Source organism: Spea bombifrons, chromosome 3 (genome assembly GCF_027358695.1).
Source record: "Spea bombifrons isolate aSpeBom1 chromosome 3, aSpeBom1.2.pri, whole genome shotgun sequence".
Lineage (NCBI taxonomy): Eukaryota > Metazoa > Chordata > Amphibia > Anura > Pelobatidae > Spea > Spea bombifrons.
The window spans coordinates 114336328-114363357 of record NC_071089.1 but is presented as its reverse complement, the minus strand read 5'-3'; the positions used below and the strand labels follow the sequence as shown (position 1 = coordinate 114363357).

The following is a 27030-nucleotide window of genomic DNA, read 5'->3' as shown; positions in this document are numbered from 1 at the left end:
TATTCTTACCCGCAACATTTCTTGGGCTTAATGTCATTCTCCCGCTGGTAACGGTATCATTTATGCGATTAGAAATAGTGCTGAAAGCCTCTATAGGGCCAGTGCCAGCGCAGTCGGTAGGAGTGTACGTGTACACAAAGCAATTCCCGCTCTTGGCCATAGCTAAAAAAGATGCAACACGTTACCGTTGTCACGACATTTAATAACATATGATGTAGACACATATTTAGTTGTAGAATACTATCTGTAAGACGCTCTTCTGTCTCAGACACAGCTTGCGATCTCAGAACCAGCAAGTTCGGTGTGAAACGCGCAGGAAAATTCTGCTTAATAGCTCAACTCGGGACGCCAGCAGACACTCGGGGACAAACATCAAACAATAAGTACTTCACATATATTTCATTGTCATTTTTCCCGTATAAGTTCCTTTTTTTGGCACATGCTTTTGCATAGTTACATAGTTAATAAGGTTTTAAAAAAAGTCTAACAAATTAAACCCTTCCAAAATCTCTGATAAAGGAAAAGCCCTAATAAAGCTCTTAAGGACAGCGGGGGTAATGTTATACCCCCCCCCCCGCCTTGCAAAACCGGCATTTAAAGCCGAGAATGTCATCCGTTACTTTAGGGGCCTTTGGGTAATTCCGGGCTACCTGAAGACCTTGGCAGACCAGTAATGAGGTATTATGACATCATATCCTGGCATTCCGTACTATAAAAGTTGTGTTTGGGGGTCGCTGCCCTAAGTCACCCCTAGGGGAGCTCCAAAATACAACTTGAGGAGCCGTTCTGACAAACGGGAAAGGCTTAGCAGCCGTCCAGAGTGTTTCTTATAGCGAACAGGGAATCCGGGGCTTCTTTCTTAAAACAATGGATAAAATGAGGGGGGAAACCAAACTGGGGTAACACGTAAGCGAGTGTACATAGCGGGTACAAGATACCGTACTGAAAGGACCTCTACTGTAGGACCACTACACATAAAATACAATAAGATATGAAACGCAGAACGAGGTCTTCTGCATTAAAAACCACCGCTTACAAATGTTTCATACTGATGATCGCTAGTACCTTGGACAGAGCAAATATTTTCTTACCTTGTGAATTTTTTCCTGAAATGTTTATTGTTGCAGATGCGTACGCTGCAATGTCATCCACGCAGCACGTAAAAGTTATAGGAAAATTACAAACGTAAAAGGATCCCACCGGATTAACGTTAATTTGATCTGATGAAGTCAGACTGTACACAATAACGGATTTATTTACAGATATTGGGTTATTTTCTGCCGCACAAATAATAGTACCTGTTAGGGAAAAAAAAGAGAAAAAGACACGTATTATTTAATTGTAATTATTCTGGCATTTTTCACAGTTTTACTACATTAACGAGAGTAACCTAACAAAGAGGTATCAAGCAATTAAAAGGGACGCTCCAGCCATCATATTCATCTGGATTTACGTGATAGCTGAGAGGTTCCTTTAAATTATCCTGCTGTCCCCCAAAAATTCTTTTACTTTTATTGTGTAGTTTTTTTTTCTATTTATATTCTTCTTTACGTATAAGAAAAAGTAAGAGGGTTAATTAGTATGGGAGCTATTAAACTATTAAAATATTGCATATTTTAGACTATTACTGTAGTTGGGGTATTATCCATATATTCTAATAGTGAGCGCTGCTGAGGTTATTTTTAGTCTCTTTTACTATTATTTAGTGTTACAGGGGGCAGCACCCATGACACTGACCTCCAGTGCTAGGTTATTAGTTCTTGTATTTAAAAACCCCTATTTAAAATGAGAAAACCCCCCACAGGAATCCATCGATACATGTGTTACCTACCATTCCAGAATTTGGTTATCCTAGGTACATGGAGTATGGAACTGCGATTGGTTCTCTGGTTGTATAAGTTAGTTTGAACGGCTTCATCGATACCACCACTGCTAAACCTCCACGATATCTTGGTGTCCACATTACTTGAGCATTCCAAGAACAGTGGCTTCCCTTCCGACACATGTTTGCTGTCAGCCGTAGAATTTATTTGTAGAACAGCTATTTAAAATAAAAGGAGTGCAATGAAGTGAGATACGGCTATATTCAATTCATTCTGTTGCTTTCCTAAATCTTCGGTTTCACGCTTCAATATATTATGCAAGGGTGTTAGTAAAATAAGCAAAATGTATACATTGAAATCCTACCTTTTTCATGAAGCATGGAAGAAGCCATTCTCACCTGTTTTTAGAGGTCTACATGATTACCTGTTCCTATTAAGTTGTTGCTCCCTTATCGTTGTTAGGTTTTTCCGTTGATGGCAGGCTTTGTAAGTGCAGGCTCAAGAAAAAAAGAGGGCGCCTTCTTCACAGAAAACTAATTAACGTGCCCGGGAACTCTCCAGGTTTGGCCTGGATTCTCCAGGTGGAGACCTACTTCCCCGGGTCTGTAGACCACCTTCATCTGCTCTGGGCAGGGGAGCAGCATTTGATCGTTCCCACCTTTCTTACCACTTCACCCCCTAGTCCTCCTTAATGTCAATCTAACTATGCTAGCCACACCTTTATGTATGGATAACCCCGCCCCCACACAGGCCACTCCCCAGAAGAGTGAGAGCTCCAGGTGGCCCAGCGTGGGACGTTCTCCTGGGTAAGTTAATAGGCTAATTTTGCCACAGATCTCAGATCCCTTGTGGTAAGCGAGTGTTTCCCATTTAGATATAGTTTATAGCTAATACATTTAGTGACATGAGAATGTGACAGCACCCATTTTATTCACAAGCCCCCCTAATGTATTTTACTTACGGGTTTGCTGAAGGGTCACAGTGATGTCTTTGTTTTGGCTGGCACCGTTTGCAGAGGTGCACGCACATTGGTAAGTGGCCGTATTGCCATACAAGCACTGGTCTGGGCTTGCAGTGATGTTATACGTACGACATTTATCTATGGGCCCACCGGAAACTCCTGTAAAACAGACGTTCATAATGACAACAGTGCCATCGATGCCAGGTTTTCTTATTATAGAGCTCACAATTTAAATACATCTTCAAGTCTTTAAAAATACTCATAACTCATATATATTTCCCCCTCTCCCTGTTAATAGAGGGACCTTCTTGGGAAGGTAAATATTTTGCGAGATTCAGGTGAGGACATGCGAGATGACTTGCATGATTTCAGTCTGAGTACTTTTACTTATATCTGCTTAAAGCAGCCAATCAGTTACAGGCCAGAATATGTTGCTGGTTAACCCTTAACCGGACTGACCACTTAACTGAGTGAGACAAGCAACTAAAAAAAATTGTGTTGTCATCAAAAGAAGTGGTTTTTAGCATCATTATGGAGGAATATATGACATTCTGATTGGTAATTTGTATATTCTATAGAACTTACTGTCTACATATTTATTTCCGCTAGTATTATAGCACGTCAGCGAAAGCAAGTCAATTCCTTCATCGGTGCAGCAACTCAGCACGGGCACGCCGGTACTGTTACACCGAACCGTTCCGGTTATTATGCTCACGGTTATGGGGAGCACTTTTAAGTTCATTTCGGCTACGAAGCTATCAGAATTTTGGTGGACAATGCATTTGTAGGTTCCTGAAATGACAGAAGGGAGAGAAGACGGCAGAGACGATTCATTAGAGATTAGCGGTTATGCCACTTTCTTCAGCAAATATCTGCTTTTAACTAAACATTTCCAAAATTACACCGACTGACACAAAGCTATAGGCAGATATACTTTATTAACTCATCCTATGGATAACTATAATGGTACCAATGGTAAACAGGTCCGGGTTTAACCCCTTAATGACAAAATGCATTGTTTTCAATGGGTTTAGGGACCGCCCATTGTCCTTAAGGGGTTAAGGGACATTGTAAAGGGACATTGGATGTACTTTCATGCATAAAAAGGTGTGTTGTCCCTTTAATGTCATTTGGTCCCACTTGCCAATGCAGAATCCCCTATTCTGTATAAATTTGCCTCATTCCACCCCTCTCTTTTCCTCTCTTTCCGTCTACTTGGCTACTTGTCCCTGCTAAAAAGGCTACCAGCTGTTTCTTGATGGTGTCTGTTGCACCACCTCTTGGAAGCGAATTCCACATCTTTACTGCCATCATCAACGTTCCTCCAATCTCACGAAAAGCCATATGCCCTCTACGCTAGGACTCTTGGAAAGCGGTAAGACCCCCAGATCCCAGCGATAGCTCTAACATTGCTATAAACAAAATCACAATCATAGTAAAACGTCTCTTATAAAAGAGTCCTGCACGTACCTGAATTGGTGGCAGCCAGTGAATTTATGGTTAAGAACGACATCACCGAGCCATTGATCACTGTAACATTATACGAATATTGAGTGTCATTTTGGAGCTTTTCCGTGCCGTTAATGAACCAATCAACGCTGGTGTAGGAGCTGACATTCACTTTACATAATATTATCGAACGATCGCCAACGAACATGTAGGTGTGGGATGTAGAGACAGTACTCTGTCCTGTAAAGAAAACATTTCAAATAAATGGTTGATGAGCCAAAAGTGGAACGTTTTGGAAGACGTGCGTCCCGTTCCATCTGGCGTAAGGCTAACACAGCATTCCGCTATAAGAACCATACCAATAGTCACACACGCTGTGATGGTCTGGGGCTGCCTGGCTGCTTCAGGACCTGAGCGACTTGTCATAATTGATGGAACCATGAATTCCACTCCCTACCAGAAAATCCTGGAGGGGAACGTCCGGCATCCGTCCCAGACCTAAAGCTCAAGCGTGGTTGGGTAATGCAGCAGGACAATGATCCGAAGCACACAAGTAAGTCCACCTCTGAATGGCTCAAATGAACAAAATGATGGTTTTGGAGGCTTGAATCTGATTGAGATGCTGTGATGTGACCTTAAAATGGCAGTTCCTGCTCAAAAACCCTCCCCGGATGAATTAAAGCAATTCTTCCAAGAAGAGCACCCACAATTCCTCCACAAGGGTGGAAAGACAATTATCACAAATGCTTTATTGCTGCCCAAGGGTGACACAACCAGTTATTAGGTTTAGGGGCGATGATTACTTTTTCACATGGGTATTGATTAGCGTCAATAAATAAAATAATCATTTCAAAGCTGCATTTTGTGTTTACTCGCGCTATCTTTGTCTTATATTAGAATTAGTGGAATGCCCCTTTAAATATATGAGGACAAAAAAGGCCAGGGGGATACTGTTATGTTTTGAGCCAAGGGAGGTGTTGGAATTAACACTATAAAAACATATCTCACTATTGAATATTGTTAGGAAAGAAAGTATTTAGCATTGCATTGAATAACGGAGTGCTTTCTATGGGTGTGGATCAAACACATTCTTTTTGTTTAAGTTTGTTAAGTTTAAGGATAAAATCAATGCATTAAGGTCCAAAGACGTAAAGCTCTTACCGGTTATAGTGTTGCGCACAGCTGGGTTGCCCAGAGTGTAATTGGCGCCCAAGCTAGTAACTAAGTTATTGTTTGCATCCTGAATTGTGGAAGCGTTGACCGGCTCGGCGACGATCGTGTAATCAGCGACAATACTTCCCGGCCTGAAATCAAGATGCTGCGTTACTTCTCCAAGGAAGACAATAACAGATGGAGCAAAAATAGTTCTAAGAGCAGATCGGTGTAAGGGTCCACCGTAGGTAAGTAGCCTCCAGCACACGGATATACAAAAAGACGTATTCCTTCCTGGAGCTTGGAACGGTGGACTGGCTTGGAAGCCTGGACATGCATGCGTAGCCCACCCAGGGGCTCCCTGTCTATCCTGCCGTGTCACGGATTGCGTTGGGGGCACATGACAGCTACTTTGCTTCTGTGATAACTCTATAACGGTTAGAAAGAAGGGTGCGGAAGCCTACATAATGCAATGTTTCCTGAAACGTTCCATGGGGCGGGTATAGAGCACTCGAGAGAGAGTTTCTACGGGGTGGAAGCAAAAGTGATACTTTTTTTTTTAACATAACAGGAGAGTGTCTCGCGGCATCAGCGAGAAAGCCCACCGATGTCAGCCAGAACACCCACTGATTCAGCGTTATTGCCCACCAACGTCAGCGAGACCTCCCACCGATGTCAGTGGGACCACTCACTGATTGTAGTAAGACCTCCTGCCCGCATCCCACACGGGGGTCTTGGGGTAGCCTGAGGCATAAAGTCCCCAGTTATGATAATGGGGCACCAAGTAAATTATTATTTATTAGTGTTTCAATTATTTGTAGAATAAATAGAGCATGAAAATGGTTGGTTATCGGCTAAAAGGCTCGTATAGTCATTGTAGGAGCCGCGGTGATGTAGGAGAAGTTAAAGTCATCTCCCGCGCAGTCTTACAAACAGGAGATCACAGCAGTCGGGTCTCACCTGAACATTATAACTTCCGCTTTCTCAAAACCAGGCAGTGACTTATAACTGTTAGAAAACTGGAAACGAGAGAACATTGACAGTCATTAATTAACAGCAATTAATTAGTAACACCTAGATCGACGTTTAAATCTACGTCATACCAATGGAAAGGCTCCGGAGCCACGTCTAATGAATCAATAATGTGGAATTAAACCTGTGAGTTCCATATACATGATTGGGTATGGGCTAAAATCAAGCTTTCTCCCCAGCAGGGGCTCTTAAAAGCATCATGCACTCAACCTAGCCAATAAGAAAACTCGTCCAAAATGCATGGACCAATTATTTAATAAGATGATGCCATTACTGGCTACCTGAAGTACCGTATAATAGATTGCAAGCTTTCAGGACCATCTAGGTCTCTTCTCCGGGCATATTACAAGAAGAGACCTAAATAGTCTCAAAATCTCACAATCTGTTAGACTTCATTTAAATCTTTTTCTTAATTTTTCTAATATGGCTAATTATTTCTGTGTACGGAACACATGCTATACTTACCGCAGTTTCCAAAGCAGCCTTAAGCTCTTTATATTCTTTGTTAGAGGGGTCCTTAAAAGCAGGCGTGAACTCTTTAATAATGCTAAGGCTCAAGGTAATGTTCACTGTGGCTACAGGAGGGATAAGAGAATGACAATGTATGAAACAGGCATTACAGACTAATACATATGCACATATACACTATATATACCGTATTGGCCCGAATATAGGCCGCACTTTTTCCCCCCACTTTAAGACTTTAAAGTGGGGGTGCGGCCTATATTCGGGGTCTAGCGCCCGACGCCCGGGACTGCCGGGCAGGCAGCGGGGTTAGGATACAGATCCCCCGCAGCGGTGCAGGGGACCTGTATCCTACTGTCTGATACGCTCAGACAGCCTCCCCTGCCAGCACTTCCCACGGGGGGAGTACCGGCACGGGAGGTTGTCTAAGCGCGTCGCACGGACGTTCACCGGCAGCGGCGATGCGCCGTTGCCAGTGAACGTCCACACGATGCATTTTAACCCCCCCGACTTACCAGGGCAGACTCCCGGGTGTATACGCGTATACAACTTCCGGTGCCGGTACTTCCGCTGAGTGCCGGCGCCAGGAGTTGTATACACGATGTGCATAGATGTCCCCCTCCGGCCCCGTAAGACACCCGGGAGTCTACTCTGGTAAGTTGGGGGGGGGACAGAGTGGCAGCATATCTCGGGGGGGGAGAGGACAGAGTGGCAACGTATCTCGAGGGGGGGGGAGGACAGAGTGGCAGCGTATCTCGGGGGGGGACAGAGTGGCAGCATATCTCGGGGGGGGGGAGAGGACAGAGTGGCAGCATATCTTTTGGTGCTTTTTTTAAAGAAAAAAACTTTTTCTTTAAAAAAGCACCAAACTTTTAGGGTGCGGCCTATATACGGGGGTGGCCTATATCCGAGCCAATACGGTATATATACACTATATATATATATATACACACTATATATATATATATACACTATATATATATATATATATAAATATACACATATACATATACACTATATATATATATATACACTATATATATATATATATATATATATATATATATATATACGTATACACATACACATATACACTATATATACCGTATATATATATATATATATAATATATATATATATACATACACATATACACTATATATATACATACACATATACACTATATATATATATATATATACACACTATATATATATATATATATACATATATACATATACACTATATATACCATATATATATATATATATATATATATATATATATATATATATACATATACACATTAACACTATGAAAAATGGCACCCATACTATAAAATGTCACATGCTGTTCATCTGTTTCTAGATTGCAAGCTCCTTTGAGCACCTCTTGTTTCTGTAAGTCAAATTGTTATGTGATGCACTACTTGTTATGTCCTGTTCACCCATTGTACAGCGCTGTGGAATATGATGGTGCTATAAAAACCTATTATAGCATAATAATAACATAGCTCCCTGGGGTTACAGGTCTGGAGGGGGAACCTAAAATCTGTTGTTAAAGAACTGGCCCTTTAAATGATGGCACTAATAACATCTGTAATTCTGTATGAATGAGCACATATCCCCCTCCAAACATTTCCAGCCCATGACATGTTGGTGGTGGGAAGGGATGGGACCCTAGGTGTGTGTGGGGGGGCAGGGTCATATGCAGGAGGGGTAGACTGGAAGCACAGCTGGGATAGATAAATGGAACAGTCTCCCAGTAGAAGGGGTAAATGCCAATACATTGAGAGAATCTGATGCAAGGCAAGATCAATGCCTGATTAAGGTCTAAGTCTTTAGTTCTATGTTCAGGCAGCATTTACACCATTGTCTGATCCATTCTGTGCTCATTGTATGTTTTTTTTCTATGCAGTTTCTGGGGAATGTGCCAGGGTGGTGTCCTCTGCCACCCGGGTTTTGTCCGTTTTGCTTAGTGAGTCTCGGCGATGCCGGGCCTTTTCTGTTGGTTTCTTACCGAGTTTTAGCTGACAGTATAATCCATTGTATTGCTGCACTGTGATACAGCTGCAGGGCTTAGTTGACCCAACGCAGGCCGTGTATTTTTGGCAGATTGCACTGGGCCATACGTAACCGTCTTCGCAAGTACACTGCAGGCTCCCGTTCGCTTGACTGCAGGCTAAAAAAAAAACAACAACAACAACACACCATAATCCTTTGTATAATTTCAACAAATGCCTTAATTCGCTACTTTCAGAATATTGAAAAAAAAGAATAATAATTATATGATCCTGGAAGGTTTTCTATAAAAAAAAAAATCAGAAATTTCTATGACGCACGACTTTTTAACCCCTTCTCACAATGCATTGTTTCTAATGGGTTTAAGGACAACCCGTTCTCCTTAAGGGGTTAAAAAATATTTTCAGATTTCCAGAAATGTACCTGTTGTTACGTTGATGCTTTTTATGTTGGACGTAGAGTCGTTGAGCGCTATGGGAAACGTCAGGGTGTTTATAAAGGTCCTGATTTCGTTTTGTAATACCGGATCCTGGAAACTGATTTCAATATCCACGGAATATTCTGCGTCTCCGGCTAGAAATATAATAGAAATCGATCAATTATATGCAGTAACGAATCTTATTCAATTCAACAAATCGACACAATTCACTTCACTAGACTTAAAGGGACCCCATACTATGTATAGACTATATGCCTGCAGTGTGTTGCCGAAAGGCGGGAGGGTTATATTATATTACTACTTTTGGGGTTCACGGCCCTATCATTTATATATTCAAAGCCAGATCTATTTCAGAGCACCCCTTTCTTTTAGCTTGTGTCCCACCAACAATAATGGATTTAAGGCTGTCTCTTATGTACCTAGAAATTCATGCAAAAGTAACTAGACAACTTTACATCTAGATTTTTTTCTTAAAAAAATATTTTTTCTTAACAATTACATTTCCAAAAGTAATCCCTAAAACTTTCCATATTCCCGATATCCGGCTGTAGCATTCTGCCATTGCAAAGCAGCTTTAATCAGAATATAACACATATACTTACTATGTAAAATGTGTTTTTATATTTTTAATTGTTTAAAAAAAACATTTTCAGAAAATGCTATAATCCATAATATCTAAAAAAAAAAAAAATCAGATATTCCTATCATCCGTGATGCATTTTTTTAATAAATATATATTTAGAAATTACTATGATCCAGGAAATGATTGCGGTCCGAGACATTCATGAATGGGGTGAAACTTGATTAATAATCGTTGAGAATTAAATGAATATTGCGTTTAAAATTATCTCTCATTTATTTACTGGCAGAATTAGTCCTTTTTTTGTTCTGATCGCCTATAAATGACACTACCTGGCCAGTAGATGGCAGCGCAGACACCTGATAATTTCTGCACTGTTATCAAGGTAAATTTATCAGGGACAGCAGAAAAGATACACGCCGGGGGTCATCTAGCAATGTGGATATTTGCCTTACATTTGCTACACCCATTATGTTATGACTAAAAGTAAATTGTAACAAAAAAGGCAAAATAGATTGTAAGCTCACTAGACCAGGGCCTTTCTCATGTTGTAATTTTATTTGTAAGCTTTAATTCTAATCTCCTCCAGCTGCCAGAACTGTAAGTATGTAACTTCATGTATGCATATATGTGTGTGTGTAAGTATGTTACTGTGTGTGAGTATGTTTGTGTAAATGTGTTATATGGGTGTATAAGTAAGTATTATGCTGTGTGTGTTATGTTATTTTAAGTATGCTTCTGGATCCCCTTTTCTCGGCCAACAAAGGTAGAGGTGTGTGTGTGTTACTATGTATGTGTAAGTATAGCTGTGTGTGTTACTCTGTTTGTGTTAGTATAGCTGTGTGTGTTACTATGTATATGTATAGCTGTGTGTGTGTGTGTTACTATGTATGTGTAAGTATAGCTTTGTGTGTTAGTGTGTAATGTTTGTGTGCATTAGTGTCTGTATGTTAGCATGTTACTGTGTGTGTCACTTTGTGTGTGTAAGCATGCTACTGTGTGTGAGTGTGTGTAGGGGGGGGCTTAGAGCCCCCCAATGTCTGTCTCGCAGGGGGCTCCCAGCATGTTTTGTTATGCCACTGAAGTGATTTTTGTTGATTATTTTCTTATTAATTTAGAATACGGATTGTGGGTTGGAACACCGCACCTTTATCAATCGCATTGTTAATTTGTTTTTTTTTAGTAAAAATGCAGTCCCCTTTGCTTGCATCAGCTTTGCTGCGTGGCGTGGAAGGCCAGCACGCATTGGCACGGCATACAGAAAATCCAACATTTATATCTGATCCTGTGTCTGCCGAAGGGGGACTTTTTCAAAGAGGGATCGTTTTGAAAGAAATAGATGCTCGTTTCCTTATACGGTCTGTAAATGTAACAAAAATGTGCTTTTATGATATATTTTTGTTTTTTTAATTAAAGCTGTGGTCTGATGGACAGAGCAACAAACCTATTGGTTAAAGGGGACCCAGACATGAATGGAAACAGGTCATTAGTGCTCTGCATGTAACCCCCAGGTGAGGTTTTGGGAGAAGCCCTACTTCGATGGGTCTCAGGCTCGGACCGGCCATCTGGCGCATCAGGTGGGCCGGTGGCCGATAAAGCCCCACATCTGCAACGACAGATCCCGTGGGGCAGCGCTTGGCCACCAGCTGAATATACCCGGTCACATGCTGAATGAGATTAAAACACATGTAACGTGTAGATCCAGCCCGCAGACACGCTTACATCGCTTGGCGTCATTATCTACGCATCTATGTAAATTCCTGAGAGTTTAATCCGGCCCCGTAAATAAAAGCTCCCAGAACATACCCTGATGTTTAGTCACTAGAAACAAACGCTTGCTTCACCTTGTAAAACAGCAGCGAGACGTCTTTAAAGTCATATTACTTAAAAGTGTGAGCTGTGCGTCCGGCGGGGCCGGCGGAGCCCGCTCCAGAGCTGTCCCTTTAAATGCACGGAGAAGCTGAGGATTCTCCCTATAAGCAGGAGCCGTAAGCGATACGGATCTGTTTGTTTTCCCTCTCTCACTATTTATATTGCTGGATTAGTCGAGAGAGGTTGTACCAGCTCCGCTGTCTGTACTGAGCGAGACCAGGGGCAGAAGTAAAAATTTGGGATGAAGATTCAGTGGAAGCGATAAACAAACCTAATAAATGTCCACATGCCGGTGCTTCAAAAGACTGTTGGAAACGTCTAAGTTGCCCACCGTACCTGGGAACTCTGATTAGGGGTAGTGTTTAGACTCTGGGTAGGGTAGGGAGAGGGACCTGCGCCATCTTGGTGAATCTCCCCCATAGAATTTATCACGAATATCCCATGTTTCCTTAAATTTCCATTCTAGGTTAAACTCAACCACTTCTGCTGGAAGACTGTCCTACGTCTCCTCGGCCCTTTTAGTGAAGAAATACGTCACACCTTAGCTCACTTGAACTTCCACCTAAACTCAGTGGCATCCATACTTCAGCTATTGTATCTCCACTCCGCCATGACGTATAACTACAACCCAGTAGCTCCTCTATAGGACTCAACTCCATATAGACAGACTAAACACTTGATTTCATTCTGTTTTGTAGGGGTATCAGAAGGATTGTCCTCAGTAGTCAACTCAACGCGTTTTCCATATTTAGTCTATATTACCCTAGCTCACCCTCGATCTGCGCATGTAAAGCCCACAAAGGGGTGGCAAGGGGTAGTAGGACTAGGTGTCAGTGCCCCGGGGAAGTTACCTACGAGGATCAGATATGAAAAGAACTAAAATTAATAAAAAATGTCTTATTACGGAGACGTGATTGCACAGACGGGGCTGCTTATCTAAGTGAGTTACTCGATCCTTCTTATTTCACTGCCGTGCAGAACATACTGCAATAAAGATAAATAACAGTAATAATGCAGCCGTCACGCAGCATATATCAAACGTAACGGCTTATAAGCAAAATTCAGCCCTTTCACATAAATTAGACCTTTAATGGAGATACGTACCGCTTACCGCCAGAGAGGGAATATTTCAACTATGCAAAATTATAAACATATATATATTATATTATATTATATATTATATATATTATTACATGAGGTTCAAACATTTAAAAGTGCCAAGTATTCAGCTAAATGCAGCACTAAAAATGTAATTATCTTTAATCATGTAAAAATTTGCTTCATTCATGATTTTTGCAGGGAATAATTGTCATGTGACATACGAGCAGGCACTCATAGGCTGTTGCCATAGAGACTTTAAAAAAATGTTTATAGTAAGTGATTAAACAGCAGCTCTGATAGGGCTAAACACACTAGGGAATTTGGTTAATGTTTTTTTCTGTTTTTATGCATATTTTATTGTATATTTGTATTGCTTATTTTTTTATCATATAAAACCAGCTGAATAAATGCAGGAATTACAAAGAGTTGGTCTTATTACAAAAGAACCTTGGAATGAATTCCTACAAACTGACATGTTCTCCGTTACAAGACGCTGTCTGGCTGCTGAGTAAAATGTTCTGTCTGTCAGAACGCTTGACTTGAGAGACTCGCGAAGATTAATTTGTGTTCTTATTCCTACTTTTCCAGGGAGTGTGAACCGATCCTCGTGTTTTATGATCCCGGCCTCTGTGCCAGGCGGTCTGTGTGCCAGGTGGTCCCTGTGCCAGGTGGTCTCTGTGTTGTTAGCAACTGTAACATCACTGTGAAGTTATTCATCACAGAAAGGTTCTGGACTGGCCGATGCGTGAAATACCGGTATATATATATATATACTCACATAATATAAAAAGATATATAAATATTTTACATTTAATAATAATATAATACACTATTTTATTAGTGATACAGATTAACAGGGAACGCCTACCATTTTTCTACTAGTATCAGATTAACGTTTTCAAAATATTCAGTTGTTTGTTTTAAAACTGCTCTGTATACAGGTCTGGGGGTTATATTACTGTATACAGGTCTGGGGGTTATATTACTGTATACAGGTCTGGGGGTTATATTACTGTATACAGCGCTGGGGGTTATATTACTGTATACAGCACTGGGGGGTTATATTACTGTATACAGTGCTGGGGGTTATATTACTGTATACAGCACTGGGGGTTATATCACTGTATACAGCACTGGGGGGGTTATATTACTGTATACAGGTCTGGGGGTTATATTACTGTATACAGTGCTGGGGGTTATATTACTGTATACAGCGCTGGGGGTTATTACTGTATACAGGACTGGGGGTTATATTATTGTATACAGCACTGGGGGGTTATATTACTGTATACAGCACTGGGGGGTTATTACTGTATACAGCGCTGGGGGGTTATATTACTGTATACAGCGCTGGGGGTTATATTACTGTACACAGCGCTGGGGGGGTTATTACTGTATACAGCGCTGGGGGTTATATTACTGTATACACCTCTGGGGGTTATTACTGTATGCAACTCGGGGTTATATTACTGTATACAGCACTGGGGAGGGGGTTATTATTGTATACAGCGCTGGGGGTTATATTACTGTATACAGCACTGGGGGGGTTATTACTGTATACACCTCTGAGGGTTATTACTGTATGCAACTCGGGGTTATATTACTGTATACAGCACTGGGGGGGGTTATTATTGGATACAGCGCTGGGGGTTATATTACTGTATACAGCACTGGGGGGGTTATTACTGTATATACCTCTGAGGGTTATTATTGTATGCAACTCGGGGTTATATTACTGTATACAGCGCTGGGGGGGGTTATTATTGGATACAGCGCTGGGGGTTATATTACTGTATACAGCACTGGGGGGGTTATTACTGTATATACCTCTGAGGGTTATTATTGTATGCAACTCGGGGTTATATTACTGTATACAGCACTGGGGGGGTATTACTGTATACAGCGCTGGGGGTTGTGCTAGTTCTCCAAGCACAGCTTTGATGGATGTTCTTTACACGCCAGAGCCACGTACGTTTCGTGTTCACGGGTCGTTTAATGCATAGCGCTGATCACATGCACATATTCTTTGTGTTATTTCCACACCCTTAGCATTTTTAACAAACTCCCCTTAAAGGTCAGTCTGTGTCAGTTATAACAACAGCACACCCCCCCCGATTCTATTGTCAGAATATTTAAAGAAACTTTATAAAGCAAATGTAACAGTCTAATAACCAAGAATACTGCTAACCCCGCAAACAAACGCGCGTTTACGCACGCAGCGAGACGGGAGCTTACCGCCGTCAGATCGTCTTATTCCTCGAGACAAAAGCAAGAGCGCAAAGAATTTCACACATACATGACCTTTAAAGACGTGTTTCCAAACTATTTCTAGCCATAAGCCACCAAAATCAAAGAAAATGGATGGTTTCTCACCATGTTATTAACTGCAGGCCATTGTCATAGTGACTCCGTAAGCGTTATGTATCGCAGGAGGGGAATCCTTACCCTGAAAGTAACTGGCATACCCGGTCTTTATATATGAACGGTGGCAACCAAACAGGCCTGGACTGGTCATGTCACCCACGGGCAAATGTCCCGGGGCATACGTGAGAACTCTCTGAATTTGGCCCCGGAGGCTCTGGGTGAAGCGACACTTCCCTGGGTCTCCGGGTAACCGTGGAGAGACTCTGGGTCCCGAAAGCTGTGTTAAGCCACGCCCACTCCCCGCCTACATCCTCTTCAAAAAATGTTGGACTGCCCACTAATGTCAGTGGGACTCGCATTATGAGAATGGAGAGCTGCAGGTAGCTGGAGGGGCTGCCTCGTCATCCCCAGCCCGGCCATGGAACCAAACGGTTCTACTGATGGTTGCTATGGAAACCATGACTTGACAGGAGCTAGAGATATCCTGAATAAAGTTATCTGTATTCAAGCTGGAATTTTCCCGGCGATATAGCAGAGAGTAAACCACCAAATGAGAAGCCCAGGTGTTAATAAGTCAGAGTAGAAAGTGAAGGGCCTGTGATCCAAACGTATTTCTATTTAAATGGCCGTCTGTATATTTGAATCATTGAGGCGCGGTACCCCGAGGAAGAGTCACCAAGATGTTACCAAGTGCAGATAACCATCGATAGATTGGTTAGTCATGGCTCAAACCTGTCCGCCGTCAAACATTAACAATGAAAAACGTCAGCCTGCGGAGGAGGAAAAAGACACGTGCCATGTGCGTAGGAGAATTAAATTCACGTGAATGGCATGATTTAAATGCACTCAGATCACTTATCAAGTGAATTTACCAATAGGGGTTATTCTTATTGTACAAAGAGATTTACCCTGCTTCTTGCTCTACATTTACCCCTCTGCTCTCTATACATAACTATACATAAGAACTTCCTAGGGATGCTGCCTCAGTTGCTATGGCAACAGTGTAACTTTTGGCACTGCACTAGAATTACATTTTATCCCCATATTATCCCCTTATTATTTTTGTCTCAGTGATTCCAAATGTGTCTATTGTAATTACGTTGCTTGGTATTAGAGTTATAACGCATTCCGTGAGTCGCTATATAGAGTCTGCATGGTGGGCCATTAAAGGGTTAAAACCTAGAGTCTCAGGGTCCGCTCATTTAGTTCCCAGCTATGCGCTCAACGCACGCGTTATCCGTATAAATATAATTTAAGAATTCTAACGATCACAAGGATTGAAGATAAACGGTGAGATTCCATAACCCCCCCCAAAAAAAGCCCCTCTTAAATACAGATTAGTTCTGAGGGGCTCCATGCGCTCGCTAAGCATAGGGTACCCTGCAGAGGGAGAGCTTCTCTTTAAGGACATATATTTAAGGATATATCATAACCCGTGCAAACACAAGTCATCTGTTCCTGAGCGCTAATCCTCTCATAGATCTCTGAATGCCGACGTAAAGCTGGCCGCAGATAATTCAGCAGAAGGAATCTCTTCCCCGCCGCACCCTGCGCGGCTCTGCTTTCAAAGCAGGATCATCTACGAAGACAAAGGCGGTGACCTGCAAACATCAAATCGCTCTGCCATGAATGAAAAGAACCCCGGGACCTGTATATATATACATATATATATCTATATATATATATATATACTACAGCGACTGTATAGGTGAAACGCACCGCATCATATACACTATACACATAGCAGATTCCTCGTGTGATAAGCATGGAGCCAGACATCTGCTTCTTTGAACACAAGGATATAGAACACACATATATATATATATATATATACTGTATATACTGTATATAGGAGTACATTGTAACATAGTATAACGGAAGCTCCATTACTTGCACGCTTGTGTCTTGATAAACCTCTCTCCATGAAGTTTTCAGATCCGGTCCCATTGCTGCCTCTTTGATACTGGAAGAGATACAGATAGATACATTAGATACATTGGATTTGGATGATTTATCAGACTCCATTCATTTATTTTTTTTAGCTGATCCCTCCTTATATATTTTCTAGTTATTATAACACGATACCTGCACCCAATAAAGTCCATACAGAGTTGTGTAGCGTGGAGGCCACCTTGTTATAATATGGTAGAGATAATAAGCGCACTGCTCCTGCTCTACGGTTACCTTACGCTCGCCATCCTTTGCTATATTCTCCAATGTTTCCCCCATATGTTTTTTTTGGGGGGGGCATATCCCAAACTGTATCCACTAAACTGGAGACAAAGGGGAAATCCAGATGTGATGTCATATCCCAGTTAAAGGGTTAACTTGGCTCAGTCCTCCATAGTTTTGACGGGCCAAGTTATGGCGCTCCCATTCCCGACCTCATGGTGCTCCCATTGCCTTTAGATCGTAAGCTCTTGTGAGCAGAGCGCTCTTTACCTAATGTATCAGTTTTGTCAGACCCTTTCAATGTAGGGACTGTTAGAAGAGCTGTGGGAAATGTTGGAGCTATATAAATAGAAGATAATAATGCAGGGAATGAGACTGTTATGCCGCTGTTTACCCCCCAAATCAGAATCCTTCTTTATACCCCCCCCATATTTTGCCGGAATTTCATCGTAGCTTAACCCTTTGACTGCCAGAGAGGGTGCGAAAGAATTCAAAAGCAAAGCGTCACCCCAAAAAGGGTTAAAGATCCATTCACATCCCAGTCTCTCGGTGCAGGGAACTGGGATTGAACAGGGGCTGACACCAGGCCAAGCGCAGAGAGAGATTAGGTTCAGTGGGAGTGCTGTGTACGAGAATTAAAGAGAAGTTAATCTTGGTCCTGACAGAAAGGTTAATTCCTGCAAACAGAAAGACGGGGATCACATGCCAGCATCCAGTAACCGCATCTTCCGATCGCGAAGGCCGGCTCTGGGTTTAATCAGAGTTCTAATTGTTCCAGCGTGTTTTACGGTCACCGTAGACAAAATAGCGTGAACGCGAAAAATTCCCCGTATCACCGCGCCGCGGCCTTATATAGAGATAGCGAACCATGCCAAACAGATCAGGGAATTTAATGAAATTAGCCACTTTCAGAGGGGGGGGGCGCCGAAATCAAAAAAGGTCAACTTCACCATATGAGGAAATGTTAGAGTTTTTATTGAAAGTGCCGTGGGGTGTATATTTTGTATAAACACGCTTCGAACGCACGCAGCAGAGAGCGAGCTGTACCCGCTGGCGAAGAATGGCATCGGGTGGCAGGTCCAGGGGGCAAAACTCAAGGCAGATAGCCCTGTTAAGGTGTTGGGATTCCCAGTGGCCTCAATGGGCCAGTTACATGGGAGATCTCTGCGCTAACCCACCGGCCCATTTACATTATGGATGGCCATGCCGAGCCTCCATAGCTCGCTGTCAGTGTGTTGGCACATGCCATACCCTAGCACTCGGCAGCAAGTATGGCGGCTGCGGAAACACTTAATTGTCATGTGACACAGAAAGCAGATATAGAAACCGAAATTAATTCTAAACCCCCCCCCACAGTGTTATTGTGTAAATAAACCTTCAGATTAAAGAGTAAATGAGAGATCTGCTAAAGTTATTTGCCCGCTTTATATTTAGAACACAGACTTTTTTGTTTGTTTTGTTTCCTGCACAGAACGTACGGCATCTTAGAGCTTTCACTGTCGTGTGGGGCTTTGACTTTACCCCAAGTGTTATATTTTCAGTATAAGATATGGGGAGTAGAGACATCGTCGCCGTAGAGTGAGTAAGACATCTCCAATGTGCCCTCGGAGGGTTAATAAGGGTTTGTGTGTAAAGAAGTCATGTATGTTAAGCATGTGGTTCGTAAAGCTTCAGGTTATAGGATCGTATAAGTGAAAACCGCATTTCATATATTATTACAAAGAGCAAAAGGTAAAGAGTGTAAAGGCAATGTCATCTCAATGAGAGAACAGGACGTGCATACGATCACAGCCAGATAGACAGTACGCTTCACTCATTCAAACTGTGCAAGCAGAGGAAAATATATACCGTATAGTAACAAAAAACAAACTTTTCATTTCCAAATTCAAGATTGCAAAGTCGCAAACTCATAAGTGATTAGTGATGTGTATTTTTTTTAAAAGGTGGTAGATAAATGGAACAGCCTCCAGCAGAAATGGTAGAGGGTAATACAGTGAGGGTATTAAACATGCATGGGATAGACATACAGCTCCTGAATGTAAGACGAGACCAACGACTGATTAAGGGCCGAGTCTTTACAGCAGGAGAAACGGGCGACTAGACGGGGGCCGACTGGGGCCGATCTGCCATCAAGGTCTATGCCTATGATGTATTAGCATGTATGCACTAAGGTGAGAGAAACGTACCAATTTTATATATCTATATATATATAATAAATTAAAGTTTACGTGCTGCATTCTCTATGGTCTGTGTTCAGTTACCACATTATGTGGCCAAACTTTTCTCGGAACCCAGCAGGTTCTCTTTGTAGAACCCGGCAGCTGGCGCCGAACTCAGCACTGATTTTATTTGTCATTTATTTATTGAGAAAGTCCAAAAATACGATCTGTCAAATATGTATACTCAGCAGTATTATTACATACATAAAGTAAAGAAAAAAACAATACATTGTTTACAGCTAACATATAAGCAACAGAGAAAAAAGAAGATAGAGAGAGAAAAAAGGAACATCAAGAAAATAATGTCCCCTAGGAGAATCGCTAGGACACGAATCTGATTTACTTCTCTTGATTTCTCTTCTGTTTAGGAATATTTGATATAGTTCCATTTTTTTACCATTTATTAGAATGTACAGTGTAGGGTGACATCCAATCCAACGATCTCATCTATTATCTTTCGAAGCTGTTGGAGCTTCGGACGTTTGGAGCCTTCATAGTCCTCGTTCCATTTTCATTTGGAATATTACTTGTTTTTTTTTTATCAACTCCCATGATGTCATTTGTTTCGTTTTCCAGTATCTTTTGTGCTGATTTTAACGGGTTCCCAGCTCATCATCACCCCCCCCCCACAGGGCAAAGATCTCCAGACTTCACACTAAACCTTCCTGGGTTAAACCTTGGAAGGAAACTTGATTTCTAATTCTGCTTATTCAGCCGGCCATTTAGAACTATTCTCTGAAAAATGTTTATGTACGAGTTCCTGAGGAATGAGGGGCTACGTTCTGAGTGTAAACGTTCTCCTTCCATAGCTCCGATGCACTGTTTTGCCTGTTCGGGTTTACGGAAGCGCGTAAAGGCCGATCAGGATAATGTGCTGTAAATACAGTCATCTGGCTGGCGGGTGATAGCAGAGCCTAATCCGTAATAACCCAGGGGAAAAGAACACTGTCATCTAGGAGAAATCATGTACCTGTCTCTGACAAACATGATAAACAACGAGCGTAGCGTAAACTTTTTAACAGACGCAAAGAAAAGCGTGAATAATGGTACTAGTAATAAAATACTATATTAAAAAGACTAACAAAGGGCATTGGGTAATAAAGGGATACTCCAGCCATCATGTGCCGTTCAATACATGTAATAGCTGAGTGGCCCCTTTAAATTTTCATGTGGTCCCCGTTTTGGAAAGAGGGATTCTGCAACAAACCCCCCCCCCCCCACACACACACATGCATTATTCGCTCCTTTCCCAAGTAGCCGTTTGGCTACATGTTTCCGGTTACAATCAGCAGCCGTGGCTTGGAAAGGGTACGGCGTGAGCAGAAAGTGCTCCCACTCATTGGAATAGCAGCACTTTCCTGCCGCTGATTGGCAGCTTTACGCGATATTCACCAAACGGAACTCACCATGGCTGGAAGCGAAGACGGGAGATCCCAAAGGAGAGAAGCTTCGGCGGGCATCATGATGGAAGGCAGCACAAGCAGAATACGTAACAGCAGAGACATCTCGGAGTTTCTTCCAGGGATCTGGAACATCAAATGAAATCAATCGTTAATCAAGACAGAGCCTGATACAGTCATCACGTAACAGTGAAGAGTTAATGTCTTCAGGGGAGGAATTACTGTACAGCTACTGTTGATTGACAGTAGCATATACAATCTAACCGTCTCAATAATCTGCTAGGATAAGATAGAAAGGGCCAGGTCTGTTTCATTATGTACTTTCCTAATCCCGTACCGCCATAAAAAGGAGATCCGACGGCTTCTCTACAACTGAACAAACATGAAAAGCACTAAAGAAGCCTGTTTGTTTCTCTGTCACTGTGACAAAAGTCAGGATTAATACAAAGAGACATCTCATGAGGTTATTAGACCTGTCCGGGAGCCACACGCCGCTCCAACAGGTAAATACTCCTCATAAGTAAGCACATTCCTGCTATTAGTACGGGGGGGGGGGCGGCTGTGATGCAACACTAGACAGACTGCAATGCTCATCATCCACAAGCAGCCACATGGTGACTTTCTCTTATAGGATTGTACTGAGCTGGGGTCATCTTTTTTTTTTGGTCGAAATGGTGAGGATGATGTGAGTTGTAGTTAAAGCTGGGAGAATGCCACAATGCAATATTAAAACTCAGCAGGTTCAGTTAAAGAAGGGCAGAGGGGTCAGAGATGGCAGCCATCTGATGACATCACTGTGATGACGTCACTGTGGCAGACGGCTGGGTGTGTGCAGCCTCACATTATATTTTAGGCACCTGATCTGCCGCCGAAGTGGCAGACTGGGTGAGTATGGAGGGCTGCCAGCCACTGGCCCAGCGGGAATTGCTCGGTGCCCCAGATGGCCAGTCTGGACCTGATGTGGGTCAAAAAATAAGACAAAACAGGGACACTTGCATGGGCATCCGCAGACAAAATACTAATACTTAACTAATACTTAATATCATGCCTTTAAAGGAGAAACTCCGAACATTCCTAATAATAACCCCAATGCTAAAAAAAACTTCTATCAAATTCTAACGTAATAAAAAGAACGTGACAGATACAAAACGACCCACATCAGAGCAGACGTGTCAGTCCTTGCGCTCTGTAGGTATTTATAAGCCCTGAAGGCAATAAAAAATTCAGATTAAGTGTTAATTAAAAAATAAATTCCTCCCTTATTATTATTATTATTAGATTATATTTATTAGATGGCAGCAGATCCCGTAGCGCTATAACAATGACAATACACATATAACATGAACAGATGTGAGAAATACTGCGACGAGGGCTCTGCTCTTTCATTCCTCCATCTCTCTCTACTTCATTCCTCCTTTCCTTCATTCCCCCATTTATAGCATGGCTATACTTTACTTTAACTTGCTCTTTAGGGCTTTTAGAAACCCATGATACCCCCCATACCCAGCTAATATTCTGAGCTCCTAGAAAAAAGGAACATCGGGGGAGGAAAAAGAGGACATAGGGTGTCAAAGTGGGACTGTCCTTTGGGACACTTGAAAGGCATGTATAATGTTAATAATAATGATAATCCCGTACATACTTTTTGTATTAATTGCCCCAAGCTATCCGTTGTTGCCATAGCAGCAGGGAATCCTATGATTTAATGATAGTACGCAATTTATATTATGAAAATAATAGTGAAGCCCAAGTCGAAGAAGCTGTGAGATCCATGTCTGTTATCCATGGCTGCACCGATCGCCACCCCGTGTCTGTAGAGACACGTCTTATATATATACATTATATATAAATGAGCAAAATTAGATTTATGAGACAAAAACGCCAATAAACAAACCCAAGCATGTAACTGGTGGAGCCGGCCCAGAACGAGAGCCAACGGTTGCAGCTAAAGACGATAAAAGAAAAAGGAATCGGCTTTTAATTAGAACGCATGCAGAGCTTGTGGCCGCGGGGCCGCCTCGCAAGAACAATGGAATTACGTGAAGAAATATCTTTATGAAACTTTTCCACATTCCATTTTTGTCATAAACTCCCCATAAAATGGAATATTCCGTTAATCACAGCCATTACACTGCAGAAACCAATTACCCCCAACGAGAGACTTCCCAGCGCCGACGGGCCAGGTCCCGAAACCTCCGCGATCACGCTAATCCCGACAAAGTCTAATTACATGCCATTTCAAGTGGGGTTTTTTACAAAAAACTTCCTTCGTAAATCCAACGGCACTCGGAGTAATCCCGGCGTTAGCCGCTATTTATGTTAAAAGGTTGTCCTGTCTCTCTGGCCAAAAGAGAAGAAAAGTCTCGTGAAAGCCGGGGCAGCTGGGAGGGATGCGGTCATCGATGACCCAAAAAGAAGACTTTGAAGAAAATATCGCACATTAAAGTCTCTCCTTCACACAGACGCACTCTGTAGGAAACATACGATCCGCACTCTCAGCTTAATGGCTCATTCCTTACCCAAGCAGGGGCACCCCCCCCACCCGGGTACCCCTCCACCCCACCTAGGGTGACCACCATTTTTTTCCTGCACTTTAAGGCCAGCAGCCACCGGATAGCGTAAGTGTAGCTAGCGGTTGAATATGCGCGGCTGCGTTTTTACGCTCGCATAGCATGCGGCCTGTCATGCGGCACGCTGCAGCCACCGATCTACCCCATTTGCCCCGTGAGCCGGATGACCGCACTGGACCCGGTGGGGTGTATAACGCGATTGATTCCTCCCACATACTGCAGGGGGCAGCGCTTTACACGTGATGGTCAGCCACATGTGAAACGTATGCGTGTCCCGGAAAAACTATCCGATGCGGTCACCCCAACCCCGCCGCGGTGTAACATATCACACGGGGGTGTTGCTTATATAGCGGAAGGCTGACTACTATATCACAGAGATGATTCCCCTAACCCTGCTTATTAAATAACATAAATCATGGGTTAAATGGGTTCTCACCTTCTAAATTGTGTCCACCCTCTTAATTAGATGTCGTCGCGAAACCAAATACATTTTTTAATTTAAATTTTTTAAATGTTTTTCTAGGAACTTAAAATTCAATTTTTCGGACCAAATTTACTTGGGTCGGCCAAACAAATGTTTGGTAAAAAAAAAAGTTATTGCCTGTGTCGGTCACCAAGATGATGTTTCAAACGTTGTTAACATAGGACCCTTTAAAACCTCTTAATTGCCCCCTATACCCCACGGTACTTTTAGTCAGTATTTTCCTGGAATAAAGCGAAGCCCTGGGAGAAAAGCCGGAAAAATCTATTCTTAAAAAGATTTTTAGAGCAATAACAACGTGCGCGGCCCGACCCTCACATCCACTTCTAATGTGTCTTCAATCAACAATCAACCCAACGGGGCAACCAATACATGGAACTCTGTGATTCTAATGCAAAATGACACATTCTTCTCCGGGGAGAAAAAACGGGACTTTAATCATTCAACATGCCGTGGGAGCTTCAGGGACGCGCAAAACTACTAGGAATATGACATTCTGTAGCATTACTGAAGTAACTGAGAGGGTGGTAGGTAAATAGAGCAGCCTCCCAGCAGAAGTGGTAGAGGGTAATACAGTCAGGGTATTAAACATGCATGGGATAGACACACGGCTCCTGAATCTACCAACGACTGATGAATGGGAAAGATCTGATGCAGACATAGTTCCAGGAGCTGGAGGAAGGGCAATGTCTGTGATTAGTGGGAGTCTGGGGTCCGGATGGACATTAAACCCCCCCCCCCCGATGCCCATCTCTGCCCGGAGGACCAACTGCTTATTGCTGAGATCATTAGGGGTGATCTAAGCCTCTGACCCCCTAGGTTTAGATTTAAGCTGCTTATTGTAACATTTCTCCTCCGGTGAAATAATCCCCCCCCCTGTACTTTGTTAGATATAATGTATGTAAATGTTTCTGTCATGTAATATTAATATTATTATATAATGTGTTTATTGTAGGACTCTATCACATAATCAGCGAAGCGTTTCTTAACACGCAGGCACGCCGATCCACAAAGTCACTCGCCAGCAGACATATAATCAAAGACTTTGCACATACGTGTGATATGCACGCGGCTGGCGTGACATATGAACGTGGAAGCTCATGAAATAAAGAGCAGATGAGACGGGTCCTCACTGAGTGATTCCAATGATTTCCCAATGGCCTGTTATAACAGCGCTACGGAATCTGTTAGCGCTATATATATATATATATATCTAATGGAATAAAACTCTTATAGGCCTGAGCTTACCATATTTATTCCGCCCCATCCGCCATATTTAACACATTTATTTATAACAGGTGTATGCTCTCTACTCCTATTGGACCATAATTTATGCTGGATTCTACCCGTCTCATCCCCGGTATAACCCGTCCTATACAGACGCACAGAATCTGGTGGCAGGTAAGACCCGTATAGATTCAGGAGCCGTACCTCTATCCCGTGCATGTTTACATTCCTTCATTGTATTAACCTCTACCACCTCTGTTAGGAGGCTGTTCCACTTATTTACCACCCTCTAAGTAAGGTAAACCATGCAGATTCCTAGAAACACATGGAATCCCTTATATATATATATAACATGTCGTGATGGATACCAAATAGTACAGAAAGGTGATGAGTCTGATGCGACTCTCTGCACCCTGCCACTACACCATCGCAACACAATGCACCTGCAACTTACAGCGTGAATAGGAAACGTGCTCTGAACGTGCTCTGCTGTGATCAAAAAAACGTACATCCCGCGTAGGAATAATTCCCCCAGAAATAATACAGAACGACCCCAAGCGAATATACAGAGTCTTCCGTTAAGCCGGGGTAAAACTGCTTTGTTAAGATGATAATCATTATATACACCGCTGCAGACGCTGGTTGGGTTGCAATTGGATTAGAACAGATTTGCCCCCTTTTAACACTTTTGCAGCCAAATGTCTCTGTTTCACCCGTATTCATACGATTAGTTATTTCAGAACGCAACATTCAACACTAACACAAAGTCATTCATACATATTTGGTTTCATCCCGTTGTACAGCGCTGCGGAATATGATGGCGCTATATAAACGATGAGGAGCATAGAAACGTAGACTTTCACGGCCGGTAAAACCCATTTCATTTCTCCTGCTGTAAACACTCAGTCGCTGGTCTCGTCTTATATTCAGGAGCCGTATGCCTGTCCCATGTGTGTTTAAACCACTTCAGCTGGGATGCTGTTCCACGTATCTACTACACTCCCGGTAAAGTTAATAATAACGGTAGCTTTAGACATACATTTTACGGACGTACCACTCACCTCAGCGCTCTGACAATCCGGCCGTTGATCTGACGGCGCTGACGCTTGGACTATCCGATATTTTTTAGGTGGATTCCATTATAAATCACGCATCGTTCATGGTAATTCAGTAGAAAAAGTCAGTTTGTTTTTTTTTCCGCCCCGGTTTTTTCTTGCAGGTTGTTGGGGGATCGGCGTCCCGGCGTGAGGTTTGCGGTGCGATGCGTTGGACTGAATGGAGGATAATCCAGAAGCAGCGTTGGGGTTTTGCTGGGGCGACTTCCTGGTGACGTCGGGGAGGAATGCGTCTCTCTGTCGGGCTCTGTGAAAGCCGTCGGACTCGTTCTGCGCTCGTCTCTCCGTGTGACAGTTATGCAGAAATTCTGGTCTTGCGGGTTTCACCTGGATAAGACGGGGGGGGGGTATTTGTTTTGTTCTTGGCTCTTGAAGACCCCGGCGTGTGACTCAAAGAAAGTTTCCCAACAGAAATGCCGCTTCGACCCATCTGGCCCCCGTCTAGCCGCCCGTCTCTCAGACTGTAAAGACGTCGTTCGCCTAGTCTTAGATTCAGGAGCCATATACCCATCCCATGCATGTTTAATACCCTCACTGTATTACCCTTTACCACATCTGCTGGGAGGCTGTTCCACTTATCTACTACT

General features: G+C 42.6%; 1 protein-coding gene across 3 annotated transcripts in view; it reads right to left on the bottom strand.

Moving 5' to 3' along the window:
- Positions 1-27030, bottom strand: part of LOC128484756 (adhesion G protein-coupled receptor F5-like) — a 60903-nt gene that overhangs the window by 9657 nt on the left and 24216 nt on the right. Inside the window, exons 1-14 of one of the 3 annotated variants that reach the window (XM_053461290.1) lie at positions 26383-26657; positions 21057-21176; positions 17150-17222; positions 9327-9476; positions 8902-9063; positions 6883-6992; positions 6346-6404; positions 5395-5537; positions 4255-4473; positions 3370-3576; positions 2785-2943; positions 1832-2041; positions 1092-1298; positions 10-162 (exon numbers count right to left, since the gene is read on the bottom strand). In XM_053461290.1, the coding sequence (XP_053317265.1) occupies positions 10-162; positions 1092-1298; positions 1832-2041; positions 2785-2943; positions 3370-3576; positions 4255-4473; positions 5395-5537; positions 6346-6404; positions 6883-6992; positions 8902-9063; positions 9327-9476; positions 17150-17222; positions 21057-21155 (1951 nt within the window). In that variant the 5' untranslated portion in view covers positions 21156-21176; positions 26383-26657. Of the gene's footprint in view, positions 1-9; positions 163-1091; positions 1299-1831; positions 2042-2784; positions 2944-3369; positions 3577-4254; positions 4474-5394; positions 5538-6345; positions 6405-6882; positions 6993-8901; positions 9064-9326; positions 9477-17149; positions 17223-21056; positions 21177-26382; positions 26658-27030 lie in introns of those variants that run through there. The other 2 variants (XM_053461289.1, XM_053461288.1) reach the window with 2 other exon arrangements.